General features: G+C 43.2%; 1 protein-coding gene across 1 annotated transcript in view; it reads right to left on the bottom strand.

The window, feature by feature from the left end:
• The window catches only part of hcrtr2 (hypocretin (orexin) receptor 2), a 64,196-nt gene extending 51,777 nt beyond the window's left edge, over positions 1-12,419 (bottom strand). Inside the window, exon 1 of the mRNA XM_059983456.1 lies at positions 12,227-12,419. Within this exon, the coding sequence (XP_059839439.1) occupies positions 12,227-12,419 (193 nt within the window). The remainder of the gene's footprint in view (positions 1-12,226) is intronic.
• Positions 12,420-15,471: the final 3,052 nt, after the last annotated feature.

Raw genomic sequence — 15,471 nt, 5'->3', positions numbered from 1 at the left:
AGGTCTTCACTCTGTGCTCCACATTCAAAGGCCAATGGTGTGGATGGGTAATGAATGATATCCAGAATGTTAGCCTCTGCTCTGTGCTCCAAAGGTTAACAATGTTAATGTGCAATGAAGGATAGTTGGAGACCAGTCCACGGTTGGAATGGCCAGCACAGTGAGCATCGCTGCTCCCCTCGACAGCCAGCAACATGCACATGTGACAAATGACATCAGGTTGTCTCGGGTTTGTGGTTCCCAGGACTGGATGTTCATGGAAGCTGTTGCACAAGGGTCAATGAGTCAGTGAGACTGGAGTTCAGAGTCACACTGCCTCACCGGCCATGGTGCCTCTCTCACTGACTCCAAGTTGAAGACTGATGGTTGATAAAAATCCTGAAGTCAAAGCCCAATGGCTAAAGCCTCAAGACTGGAGGCCTAGGGTTGGAGGGATGTCTGTATGTATTGGAGGGAGCAAAGAGACTTGTTTTGTAGTTTTTGTTTTGTTGCTTGTGGTGTGCTGTATTGTTCTGCCAAATATTATGGGCTTGCTGTGTTGGTGCTGGAATATGTGGTGACATTTGCAGGTCATCCCCAACGTACCTTTGGCTGTGTTGGTTGCTAATGCAAATGACAAATTTCACCTCATGTTTCGAAGTATGTGATAAATAAATGAATCTGTCTGAATCATTATCTTGTTAGTGTAAAAAACAGAAATAGCACTTTAAATTTAGCACTAGATTGTTTCAGCATTTCTAGCCCCAGGAAATCCTCCTGAATCTGAAAACAACACACCCTATTTTCTCTGTATTCTGTGATAGCTGAACATTGGGGACCTAGGGTGGAAGGTATTGCATAGAGCAGTACCATGCCACAAACTTCTGAACCGGTTCACTGATGCCTCGTCCACCTGTCCTTTCTGTGGCCAGGACAAGTCAGTGTAAGATCATAGGACACAGGAGTGGAATGAGTCTGCTCCTCTAGTCCATCATGGCTGATTTATTAACCCTCTCAACCCCATTCTCCTGCCTTATCCCCATAACCTTTGACAACCTGACTAATCAAGAACCTATCAATCTCTGCCTTAAATGGAAGCCATGCTAGTTAGTCTGTGTAGAGCAATTAAGAGGCGGCAGGGAATGTGGGGACATTTTAAGAGATTCAGAGTCCTACATCATAGAACCAGGCCCTTTGGCCCCACTGGTCCATGCTGGCTCATCTCAAATTATCCCATTTGTCTGCATTTGGCCCATATCCTTCTGAACTTTTTCTATCCATCCACGTACCTGTCCATTTAAATGTTATAATTATACCTAGCCCTACCTCTTCCTCTGGCAGTTTGTTGCATCATTCTCTGTGTGAACACCATGCCCTTTGGATTTGACTTAAATCTTTCCCTCTTATCTTAAACTATGCTCTCTAGCTTTGGAGTCACCTACCTCTGGTGAAAGACTGTGACCATCCACTTTGTCTGTGTCCCTCGTGATATTATACACGTCAACAAAGCCAAGCAGTTTATTGCCATGTGCACAAGTATGGTGAGGTACAGGTACAATAAAGATACTTGCTTGTAGCAGCATCACGGGCCCATGGACTCCAACAACAGCACACAGAGCATGAATCATGCATACGTTAGTTATTAAATTTTAGAAATACAGCCAGAACAGGCTCTTCCAGCTCAACAAGCCAGCCATCTATTTAACACTAGTCTAATTGACAATGACTAATTAACCTTATAACTGGTGCATCTTTGGAACATGGGAGGAAACAGGGGCACCAGGAAGAAGCGTAAATAGCCATGGGGAGAATGTACAAACACCTTACAGATGGCACCGGAATTGAACTCTGGCACTAAAAGCTGTAAGTGTGCTTTGCTAACCTATGCTACCAAGGCACCTCTAATTACATACAAGACAGTGAAGGAAAAGACTGTGCCAAATACGATGTTAGTAGAAAAGCCCTGAACTGTAATTTTTGAGATTGATATTAAAGGTAAATATAACTTTGTTTTTTTTTAAATTGATTTTTATTTTAGTATATTTTAAAGTGTTGTTATTTTATGCATGGTTTTTCATTAATTAGTTTTTATTTCTTTATTTTTCCTATAAATGCCTGCAAGAAACTGAAGTGAATCTTGAGGTAGTATATGGTAACATACATGTATTTTGATAACTTTACTTTCAACTTTGAACACCAGCCTAATTGTTAAAAATGATGAGCTTTTTAGTAAAATTTAATACTGTTAAATTCTTTCATGATTTTATTAGCTGTTCCTAATTACCTCTGATCATGTGTGAAGGGATGATAGGGCCTTTGATAGGATCGGCTGTCAAAAAGCCATCAGGCTTTTCTGTGGCTCCATTCTCCCCATATGATGGAGGACCTCAGTGGCTCTACCAAGAATGGTCAGGGCAGGCAGCCAACATGAATGTGATTCAGTATGTGTGTGTTCTGGTCATTGTTTTACTCTTTACTTTTTCAAGAATCAGCATGGTAGCATTGAGCTTAGCACAACGCTTTACAGAGCCAGTGATCGGGGTTCAGTTCCTGCCAATGTCTGTAAGGATTCAAGATTGAAGCTCATTTGTCAACGTGCATTGAAACATGCGATGAAACGTGTCATTTGCATTAATGACCAATTTTCTCCCTAAGGTGTGCGCACACACACATCTTTTGCTACTAGTGCACAGAAGAATTTTAAACTGCACAAAAAAGGTAGTCATCCTCTACCTCGTTGGGATGTTAAGTATATTTCATGAACAAACACAATCATATTTCCTTTTCCGGTTTCTGATGCAGCTGGTATTGACAATGTGGAGTTCACGATGATTTGCCTGAAGATTTTAGAACCGGCTTATTTATACAGTTTTTAATGAAGAAATTATCAGTTCGCTATGTTGAATTCCAAAGAGGCAAAGGGCGTGAAGCGCAAAAGAACTGCTAGTTTATTTAGCACAGAATTACTTAAAGCAGTAGAAACTGCTAAACCAAAAGCTCATGAGGTCAGGAATGTGCAGCTATAAGAAATATTTACATACAATACAGAAACTGGTGTTACCTGCGTGTATTGTCATGATGCAAAAGTTGCTGGAGAATTCACAAGTGGGAAGAAATGGAGCAATATTTGGAAACTTGACTTTTTAAAGGGTCATTTAGCAAACAAATCACATATGGACAATGTGCAAAAGCTCCGGCGAGAAAATCCCTCATTATCCACTACAGGCCTGCTACGTATGCTTTGTGAGAATGAAAACCCAGAGGAGGTCAAAGTTTTATTGACAGTGTTTTAATATAAATACCTCTTTATATAAAATTCAGTGCACATATGTTATTGTCATTGGGAAAAAAATTGCACAAGATTTTTGCACGCACTGATCAAATTCGAGGGTGTGCTGGGGGCAAGCCACAGGAGTTACCACACATTTCGGTGCAAAAATAACATGCCCATAATATCTGCCAGGACAACTCAGAACACAAAACAGCAACACCAAAACAAGCTCTATTTCCATCTTCTATCCCCCTTGCATGTAGACAGTCCTTTTACCCCAGGACTGGTCTCCAGCTTCCTGTCTCCTGTGAACTTGGACCTACAAACACTTGGCAGAAATTCACATACTCAGCTCTGGCCAACAAGGCCTCAAATTCTGGACCTCCAATTTGACCCTCAATTCTCAGTCATAGCTTTATTCCATAAGACAAAGCCACTGTTGAAATCAACTCACATGAAATCTCAGCTAGAGTTTGCCAGAAGGCATATGCGAGCCTCTGAAGTCAGCTAGTAGAAGGTTCTATGGTCTGACGAAACCAAAATTGAGCTTTTTGGACATCAGACTGAATGTTATGTTTGCTGTAAGCCAAACACCACATATCATCAGCTCTCAGCTCTCGTCAAACTCTGGTCTTGTTGATTCACAAACCTGATGGGTGGGGGGTGTCAGAGCAGGAGCAGAGTTTGTATGTTCTCCCAGGGATGGCATTAGCTTCCTCTGGCTGTTTCGCTTTTCTCCCACATTTCTTCCAATGACATATGGGTAGTAGAGAGTTGGCATGTTATGGTGTACCGGAAATATGGTGACACTTCCGGGGTGTCCCCTGCATACCCCTAGACTACTGCTACTTGTATTATGGTAGTTGGCAGCCAGTTTAATGGTGCATTACTGCCACCTTCTGCTCCAGAACGTGGATCAGACGATAGACTTACATTCTAAATCCCTTCACCCATTTTCACACACACATACCCTAATCTACAATTTATCCTTCCTTCTTTGGCCATCCTAGTACTCTATTCCTTCTTATCCATCATATCCTATAAAAAAACCCTACATCCCTTAAGAAAGCTAAAAGTACCCTGACCTGTGTGGTGAACTACATATACCTGTCTGGACACGCCACCACCCCCCCCCCCCCCCCACCCGCTGACTGCTCCTGTGGCTCCTCCCACAGACCCTGGTATAAAGGCAATTGGAGGCACTGCTCCTCCCTCAGTCTCTAGGATGTTGTGTGGTGATCATTTGCTGTTTTCTTCCGGCCAATAAAAGCCTACCTTAACCCACGTCTCAGAGTTATTGATGGTGCATCTACCCATGCCCTCACCCATGCCCAGTAACCCTTTTAATGTGAATTCCTGCACCCCCAGTTCCCTTAGATTAATGCTCATCATCTCTCTGTATCCCATACTTCCTGCAACTCAGAATTACATGTTCTACTGACTCCTCTTCCTGACATTCCTCACAGTCCTGTCTGGTGGTTCCCTATCATTTTCAATGCTTTGTTTAGTGCACAGTGCCCCAGCCTTAACCTAGTCCACACAGTTTCCTCTTTTCTGCATCTACTGCCTACCTCTAGTTATAGTCCATTATAGTGATAGACTATACCCCTAGTCTATTTTGGTCATTGACACAAATGACACATATGTGTCAATGTTTCAATGTACACATGACAAGTAAAGCAAATCTTATCTCTTAATTGTGAAATGGTCATCTGGAAGGAAATTGTCTTGCTTTCTGTGGACAGGACATACCTGAGCAAGAAGATACAGAAGTTTGAAACAACCCTTCACCAGGGTCAAGGACAGCTTCTATTTTGCTGTTTTAAGAGCATCAAACAGATATTTTGTCAAACAGAGATGAAGTCTTTATCTTTTGATCTGCCTTATCATGGCCTATTTGCATCTTGTCTATTTGCACTGCATTCTCTGTGACTGTAACACTATATTCTGCATTCTATTATTGCTTCTATCACCTTAATGTGTTTGGACTAATCTGTCTGGATGACATGCAAAATTCAGCCTTTCACTGTATCTCAGAGTATAATAAATCAACTACCAATTACTGATGTTCCACATGGTTGGCTGGCAGAGAATGAAGAGCTGGAGAAGCCAGGGTAGATGCATGGCTAGTAATGGGCTGCAAAACTACCATCCGGATGTGGTGTAACCCTACAGCCTCTGACTAATACTGTGCTTCCAGCTGCCCTCCAGCGTCACATGGAGTGAGAAGGGCAGCCAGGGTAGCACAGTGGTCAGCACAACACTTCACAGTGCCAGGGATCACCCACCTGCATTCGATTCATGCCGCTGTCTGTAAGACAGTACAGTGTACAGTATAGTATACAGTGCCATCAATCCAGTTTCAGTTCCTATTGTTGCCTGTTCTGGCCTCATGTTCTCCCATGACTGCATTGTTTCCTCCAGGTGTTGTAGTATCCTCCCACAGTCCAAAGATGTACAGATTAGGGCTTGTGAGCTGTAGACATGCTATGTTGGTGCTGAAAGTGTGGTGACACGTAGGCAGTCCATTACATATCTTCACAGTGTTTGTTGTTAATGCAAATGATGCATTTCATTGTATGTTTCAATCTTTTAATGTACATGTAACAAAAAACTAATTTTATCTTAATGTTCTTTTACATTATTCCAACAAGAGCCAAAAGTTTGCAGGACAAGTTTTTCATTGTACCTTATGTCAATAACAAACCTGTAAATCAATATTATATCAAACTCAAGGATCATCTCATCTGCTAACTTAGCACATCACAATCCTTAATGTACACAATTTCAGATAACAAGCCATCCCTGTTCATTTCAGAACTGCTCCTGAAATCATTGACTTCAACTGTAATCACCTTCTCTCTCCACAGAGGCTGCCTGGCCCTTTGTGTATTTCCAGGACATCTGAATCAGGCCCTGATAAAAGGTCTGAAAGCCTGCAGGTCTCAACCCAAAACATCAACTGCTTATTCCCCCTCCATAGATGCTGCCTGACTTCCATTTTATTTGAATATCTCTGAATTAATTTCAGATTTTTAGCATCTGCAAAAGTTTTGCTTTTCCAGTTTGCATCTAACTGATTTAGTTTCAACTTCTTTTCTCTTTAAACACGTTCCCCCCTCTCTTCTTTGTTGTTATTCCTGATGTTTACATCTCCTCATCTGTGGGTAACTCAACTTCACTGCACTCTCAGCTAGCATCACACCACCTGAGTGGTTTGATGTTACCTCTCCACCACTCCCTGTTCTGCACAATGTAAGATGTCCTTACTTTGAGTTTCCAGTTATGATTAAAGATGAATGACCCAAGACATTAATTCTTCTGTTCTGCTAGGTTTTTTCTTTTTCCCCCCCAAATACTTTATTCAGGAATATTACAAAATAAAGTTTTTTCCTGTTATGTTTTATTTTAGTTAAAGTGTTATTTTGCCTTTTCCGTGGAAAGGGTCTCAGAATTCAAAAAGCAGAACTTAGAATCAGAGTTATCACCATGGTGATAGTTGATTTGTGACAACAGTAGTACAATTCTAAAAATTAGAGTTACAATAAATGAATGAATGGATAAAGTGCATGGTAATAAGTAAATAGATACTGTAAATAAGTAAATGTAGATAAATATATAAGCAGGTACTTTGTAGATAGATTTATAAATAGATTGATGAATGAATGAATAGTACGAAAGAGGAATAGTAAGGTAGGGGAATGGGCTCATTGACTGATCAGAAATCTGAGGGTGGACAGGAAGAAACAGTTCCTAAAATGTTGGATGTGTTCTTTCAGACTCCTGTATCTCCATGAATGTGAAGGGGACATATCCCAGATGACATCATTTACTTTCCTTTACATAAACATTCCCACATCTCATCTCTTTGATGTCCTACCCCTGTAGTGGACTTTTATACAAGAATCAATAGTATTGGGTAAATTGTATTGTAGTATTGGGTAAATATCTACCCATGTGTTCTGACATCTTTCACTGCGGGTTTCCTGACATTTTTACTAATGGAAGGTAGGCATTAATATGAGATTACTTGATGCATCCAGCTCATCGATGGTCTGTGGGCAGACTAACCACAGTGCTGGTACAAGCTGCAGGAACCTAGCTGAATGGCATGCCATGTGCCATCCTAAACATTCGCTTCCAGGCTACCAAAATGCCCTACTTCAATTGCAAAGGGTTTATCAACATAACCATAAGACATAGGAGCAGAATTAGGCCATTTGCCCATAGAGTCTGTTCCACCATTCCATCATGGCTGATTGATCATACCTCTCAAACCCATTCCCCTGCCTTCTCCCTGTAACATTTGATGCCCCAACTAATCAAGAACCTATTAACCTCTGCTTTAAATATGCCCAAGGAATAGACCTCTACAACCATGGAAGCCAAGTCATAACCTTCCAAATGTGGAATTTCTAACACCTAGAGGACAAAGAGGCCATCTGTAGTTCCTCTGTCAAATCAGTTTTGGAAACCCCTTGTTTTTGGGTCAAACCCCTTCATTGTTTTTGGGTCAAATCCTAGAACCCCACTGCTGGAGTATCTTCACAGGGACAATAACAGTATAAAGTGCTTCACTATTACCATCCTCATTACAGGAAAGGTGTGGAAGCTTTAGTGAGGGCACAGAAAAATTTTACTGGGATGCTACCTGTATTAGAGAGCATGAAGTTGAGTGAGCCAAGGCTTTTCTCTTTGGAGCAAAAAAGGATGAGAAGAGATTTGTTAGAGGTATATAAGATAAGCACAAAAGGTAAACAGTCAGTGACTTTTTACCAGGGTGGAAATGGCAAATTCAATGGGCATAATTTTAAGGTGTTTGTAGGAAGATATAGTGGGAGAAATCATGTAGATTTAAACTTTTAGCTCTTAGATAGGCAAATAGATGAGCTATGGAGGGAGGGGGGGGAAGTGTTACAGCAGATTTTTTTAAATGAATACCATGTGGGAAGGAAGGATTAAATAGATCTTAAAGTCAGTGCATCATCATGGACTTGAGTGGTTACACTGTTCAATGTTGTATGTTCTATATTCTCTGCAATACTCAATGGTTCTGTGATGAATCCTGTCCCTTGCCAAGATAATGCAACAGTAACAGTTTCTGTCTACAGGGGAATTCTGAGTCTCTGAAAACTATAATTGCACTGCCCTGATTATTGCTTATTCTAGATGCTTTGCTTCATTTTGCTGTATTACATTGCTTTTCCTGGGTGACTAATCCTTAGAGGGACTTAGAAAATTGAATAATGTGTCAGTGAACATTTGAGAAATTTTAAAGGATTCTTTGGATGCAGCTTGTGAAAGAGGATGTTAAAATCCTCATGGAAGGAATTGGAATGATTTTATTTTGTAATGCTTTCCCAACTTCTGATAGGTAAATAAAACTATCTATTGAAAGAAATATTCTTCCAGTACAGGGAGGGAAACTTGCAAAGATAGGTATTTGTTAATGGCCAGTTTCTCTGCTACTACATGCCTTTGACTCAAGTACAGATACTGGCTGAGGCTGAAGAAATGATTCATCTGCTTATTTCCTAGTGTAGCAGTAAGTGCTACTCTATTACAGCTCAGGGCATCAAGTTCTGTGTTCAATTCCAGCAACATCTATAAGCATATTCTCCCTATGACAACATGGGCTTCCAAGTTTTCCAGTTTCTCTCACTGACCAAAGACGTAACTAGTCATTGTAAATTGTCTTCTGATTTTGCTCAATTTAAATTGGTGGGTTGCTGGGCAGTGCAGCTCTTTGGGTGGGAGAGACCTGTTCTGCACTGCATCTCTAAATAAAAATGTTAAATAACAATTGTGTACATTCATATTTTCAGGAAAGAGGTTCAACATTTAATACTGAGGAATGAATCAACACAGCAGCATGCTCTTGTTACATCAGCCTGGATTTTGCCTTTCATTATAAAGGAAAGGCAGATGTTCTTTAGGATAGCACATAAAAACATGAGACATAGCAGCACAGTTATGATGCCAGTCAACCCACCAAGTCTGTTCTACCATTCCATCATTTATTAACCTTCTCAACACCATTCTCCTGCCTTCTTCCATTAACCTTTGATTCCTTACTAATTAAGAACCAATTAACCTCTAGCTTCAAGAATCAGCTTCTTTCCTTCTACCATCAGATTTCTGAACCAGCCATGGACCCATGAGCCCCATCTCCTTTTCCCTCTTTTGCACTATATTTATTTTTCTGACTAAGTCTTGCACTATACTGCTGTCATAAAACAATGTATTACACATTACATATATTCAGTGGACACTTTATTAGGGTCCTCCTGTTCATGGTCTTCTGCCGCTGCAGCCCATCCACTTCAAAGTTTGGTGTGTTATGTGTTCAGAGATACTCTTCTACACACCACTGTTGTTACACCTGGTTAATTGAGTTATTGTTGCCTGACTGCCAGTTTGAAGCAGTCTGGCCATTGTTCTCTGATCTCTCATTAACATGATTTTGCCCACAGAACTGCCATTCACTGGATTTTTTGTTTTTCACACCATTCCCTAAACTCTAGACTGCTGTGTGTGAAAATGTGGTCATGCACTTCAGTAATAGAAGTAAATGTGTGGACTATTTTTTTTAAAACGGGAAAAAAATCCAGAAATCTGAGATACAAAAGGACTTGGAAGTCCTTGTGCAGAACACCCTAAAGGTTAACTTGCAGGTTGAGTCAGTGGTGAGGAAGGCAAATGCAATGTTCGCATTAATTTCAAGAGATCTGAGTGCAAGAGCAAGGATGTGATTCTGAGGCTTTAAGGCACTGGTGAGGCCTCACCTTGAGTATTGTGCACAGTTTTGGGCCCCTCATCACAGAAGAGATGTGGTAGCATTGGAGAGGGTCCAGAGGAGGTTCATAAGGATGATTCCAGGAATGAAAGGGTTATCACATAAGGAATGTTTGATGGCTCTGGGTCTGTACTTGCTGGAATTTAGAAGGATGGGTGGGATCTAATTAAAACCTTTCAAATGTTGAAAGGCCTGGAGAGAGTAGATGTGGAGAGGATGTTTCCCATGGTGGGGGAGTTTAGGACAAGAGGGCACAGCCCTCTATGGACATAGAGGGGTGTCCATTCAAAACAGATGCAGAGAAATGTATTTAGCCAGAGGGTGATGAACGTGGAATTTATTACCACAGGCAGCTATGGAGGCCAGGTCATTGGGTGTATTTAAAGCAGAGATTGATAGGTTCTTGATTGGACATGGGATCAAAGGTTACAGGGAGAAGGCCAGGAAATGGGGTTGAGGAGGAAAGAAGGGTCAGATGTGATTGAATGGTGAGCAGACTTGATGGGCCAAATGGCCTAATTCTGCTCCTAAATCTTATGATCTTATGGTCTAAAATTCCAGGAGATCCAAGATACTCAAATCACCTCTTCTGGCACCAACAATCATTTTACAAAGTTACCTTTCTTCCCCATTCTGATATTTGGTCTGAACAACTGAACCTCAACCATATCTGTGTGCTTTAATGCATTGAGTTTGCTATCACATGATTGGCTGATAAGATCTGCATTACTGAGCAGGTGTACTGGTGGCTACTGAGTGTATTTTTGCTAAAAAAAAATTAACACAATGTCCATTTTTCCATCATAAGAACAAAACATTTACTTACTTAGATTTAACACAGAGCACAGTCAGTAACAGGATCTACAAGAGCAGACCAAGGGGGGTTACTTTAAAGGTGATTAGAGGAATTTTATAGGGGGATATCAGAGATACACTGAGAGTGGTAGGTGTGTGGGACACCCTGCTATGGGTGGTAGTAGAGCTGGATATATTAGAAGCATTTAAGAAACTTGGATATGCACATGAATGAGAAAATTGGAGGGGTCTATAATAAGGGTTAAAATGATCTTCGAGCAAGACCATGTCCACAAGATATAGGAGCAGAATTAAGCCATTTACTCCATCAAGTCTACTCCACTATTTCATCAAGGCTGATTTTCCCCCTCTCACCACTATTCTCCTGACTTCTCCTTATAACCCTTGACACTCAGTTAAAGAACTTCCATTTCCACTGACTTGGCCTCCACAGCTATCTGTGGCAATGAATTCCACAGACTCACCATCTTCTGGCTAAAGAAATTACTTTTCATCTGTTCTAAGGGGATGTCCTTCTATTCTGAGGCTGTGCCTAGAATCCCTCCATATAGGAAACATCTTCTCCACACCCACTTTCTCTGAACCTTTCAATATTCAATGTGACTCTACATGCGATCATTCTTCTAAACTCTAGTGCGTACAGGCCCAGAGTGAAACGCAACTCATACATTAACTCTTCAATTCCCAGATTCATTCTCATGAACTTCATCAGATCCCTCTCCAATGCCAACACATCTTTTCTCAGATAAGGGGTCCAAAACTGCTCACACTACTCCAAACTCAGTCTGACCAATGCTTTATAAAGCATCAGAACTACACCCTTGCTTTTATATTCTAATCTCTTAATACTGTAAATGCTAACATGCAGGGTTATGTAGGAGGGAAGGGTTAGATCAGTCTTAGAGTAGACAAGCAGGCCAGCACAACATCATGGGTTAAAGGGCCTGTACTGTGCTGCACAATTATAACTTGTGTTCTATTGCAACAACAACCTCATTACCTTCCCCTCAACACCCACTCAGGACAGTGAGCGAGTGAGGATTTCCAGCATCTGCAGAATCTCATGTATTTGAGTTTCTCCAGCATGCCCCAGACATCCCAGCCACTGCGGTCTCCTGCGCCCGCCACCCCAGTCCAAGCGGTGCTCTGCGAGCGCTGGTACCGAGCTCTGAGCGCACGAGAAGCGGCGGTGGACCAGTGCACTTGTCTTACAGCGACGGAGCTGCACCCTCTGTGGACCCATTGAGGACTGAAAGAAAAATAAACACTGGGTAGCTCGAACTCCGGCTGCTTCGCACTTCTAAGACAAGGGGGCGGGGGTGCTGTGAGGGACAGGAGCGGGTGAAGAGGTAGAGGTTTCTCACCTAGTATATTCCCAACCAGAGCCACGATGAAAACTACGATGTAGGCGACGATCAGCACCCACTCGTATTCCTTGGGGTACAAGTATTCCTGCCACAGGTAGCGAATGAACTCCTGGTCGTAGTCGGCGCTGAGCTGAAGGTCTACGCTGCCGTTGGTGTCATTGGTCGGTAACAGATCGGTCGTCCTCTCCATCTCACTCGCAGTTCAGGGTCCGGTAAAACTACCAGTGAGGGGGAAGATGTTCCAGAACGGGAGGAGGAGAGAGATGATGGAGAATGATCTCAACCAACTGTCAGCCGATTCTTCCAGGGTGGCTTTCCTACTCTCCCAGCGAAAAAAAAAACTTTGTCCTTGGGGTACTGCTGCGCGGTGGGACCCCAAAGACCACTCACCACAGCCTTCCCGCTGCCCGTCTCCAGCACTGTCACCGCTGGTGAAAGCGCCCCAGAAGATGCCGCTCCCAGGGAAAACTCGGACTCCTCAGAATTTAAAAAACTGCATCGGAGGGGGAAGATGCCCCATTCATCTGCTGGAATCCAGTCTTCGCATGACACTTATAAAAAGATAGGCAGCAGTGTCTGTGGAAACGGGACATGCAGCGAAACCAACCACCCTTGGGGGGAGGGGGCGGGCTCGCCGACTGCCTTGGGCTCAGGTACACTAACACAGAAAGGGGCGTAACCGGGAGCCACAAAGTCTTACAGAGTCATAAGTGATACGATAGTAACGGGGAGGGAGGCTTATGCTCCTGCGTATCGATCCGGGGAGTATGGGAGGCACACAGACTTCTATCTATGCTTACAGACATGCACCTTACTTACTTATTCACGGGGGTGGGGGTGCGCATACGTGGACACCTATTTCTGCAAATGTATCTAGGGAGGCATATTCACTTGCATATTTAGTTGGGGACATGAGCTGTTAATTACATAGTATATTCAGAGGCATGCACAATTTTCTTTAAAGGTTAGCTTTATCTACCACATGTAGATCGAAACATAGTGAAACGTGTAATTTTGCTTCAATGACCAACACAGTTGTCACCAGACCGATGTGCTGGGGGCAGACCACAGGAGTCGCCATACTTCTGGCGCCAACATAGCCTTGTGCTTGGAATGTGTGAGGGGCTCGGAGGAAACCCATAAGCTCATGCGGGAGAATATACAAATTCTTTACCGGCAGCGGTAGGAATTTCAACATCACTGGTGCTATAAAGCTTTACACTAAACACTACACTATCATGCCTTGGGATATGCGCTTTTAACTATATACTCATGGGCGATGCTCACCTGTATATGTACTTGGGTCATGCCCCCTGTTTATATAAGCTCAAAGTTAATGTAAATTTATTTTCAAAATTCATAAATGTCAATATATACTATCCTGAGATTAAATTCCCTGTGGGGATTATAGTAAAGAAATACAATAGAATCAATGAAAAACTAAACAACTAATGTGAAAACAGACGAACTATGCAAAATATAATATATAAATAGAACAGTACAGGCACTTCAGCCCACAATGTTGTGCCAACCCTTAAACCCCACCTCCGATATACCCCCCCCACCTTAAATTCCTCCATATACCTGCCTAGTAGTCTCTTAAATTTCACTAGTGTATCTGTCTCCACCACTGACTCAGGCAGTGCATTCCACATATCAACCACTCAGTGAAAAACCTTCCTCTATCCCCCTTGAACTTCACTCCCCTTACCTTAAAGCCATGTCCTCTTGTACTGAGCAGTGGGGAAGAGGCACTGGCTGTCCACTTTGTCTATTCCTCTTAATATCTTGTATACCTCCATGTCTCCTCACATCCTTCTCTCCAAAGAGAGAAGCCCTAGCTCCCCTAACCTCTGATCATAATGCATACTCTCTAAACCAGGCAGCATCCTGGTGAATCGCCTCTGTACCTGTCATAAGAGGGGCATTGGGGCAGACCCAAAAACAAGATAGACACTGAACAACCAGCAACAAGACTAGGTGTGAGAAGGAAGGAAAGAAAGGACACCAGACAAGACACAGGCCCTGGATGAGACAAGGATTCCAGACCTGTGCTAAGTCTTGATGAGGATAGCTGAACCAGGGCATGGAACTGGGAACTAGGAGCCTGGGCTTGGACTCCAAGCGGAGACTGGACAAAGACCCAGAACCTGGGTCTTGACTCGGGCTCGGACTCCAGAACCAGGCAAGGACCAGACATGGCTACAGGACAAGGAGAGGCACCAGACTGGACATGAGACTCCTGGACAGGACAAGAGAACCCCAGCACCAGGCTGGGCAAGGCACATAGACATGACAAGAACACAAAGCCATGGCTAGGACAGGACAAGGACCTTGGACATGACTAGGACTGGACAAGACCCCAAAGATTAGATTTGGTCAAGGAAGAAACAGGAATACAAAACAGAGCCAGGACTCCTCCATGGATACAGGACATAGGGCCAGGACTCATTACACAGAACAGGGCCAGGACCCTTCCTTGGGCACAGGACATAGGGCCAGGACCCTTCCTTGGGTACAGGACATAGGGCCAGGACCCTTCCTTGGGTACAGGACATAGGGCCAGGACCCTTCCTTGGGTACAGGACATAGGGCCAGGACCCTTCCTTGGGTACAGGACATAGGGCCAGGACCCTTCCTTGGGTACAGGACATAGGGCCAGGACTCATTACACAGAACAGAGCCAGGACCCTTCCTTGGGCACAGGACATAGGGCCAGGACTCATTACACAAAACAGAGCCAGGACCCTTCCTTGGGCACAGGACATACGGCCAGGACTCATTACACAGAACAGAGCCAGGACCCTTCCTTGGGTACAGGACATAGGGCCAGGACTCATTACACAGAACAGAGCCAGGACTCCATGGATACAGGACATAGGGCCAGGATTCATTACACAGAACAGAGCCAGGACCCTTCCTTGGGTACAGGACATAGGGCCAGGACTCATCACACAGAACAGAGCCAGGACTCCTCCATGGATACAGGACATAGGGCCAGGACTCATTACACAAAACAGAGCCAGGACCCTTCCTTGGGTACAGGACATAGGGCCAGGACTCATTACACAAAACAGAGCCAGGACCCTTCCTTGGGTACAGGACATAGGGCCAGGACTCATTACACAGAAAACAGAGCCAGGACCCTTCCTTGGGTACAGGACATAGGGCCAGGACTCATTACACAATGCTGAACACAACAAGACAGTTCCCAACACTAGGTAGCAGCAAAACAGCCAGAC

This window comes from Hypanus sabinus, chromosome 10, assembly GCF_030144855.1.
Source record: "Hypanus sabinus isolate sHypSab1 chromosome 10, sHypSab1.hap1, whole genome shotgun sequence".
In the NCBI taxonomy this organism is placed as follows: Eukaryota; Metazoa; Chordata; class Chondrichthyes; order Myliobatiformes; family Dasyatidae; genus Hypanus; species Hypanus sabinus.
This window is presented reverse-complemented; position numbering and strand designations above follow the sequence as displayed.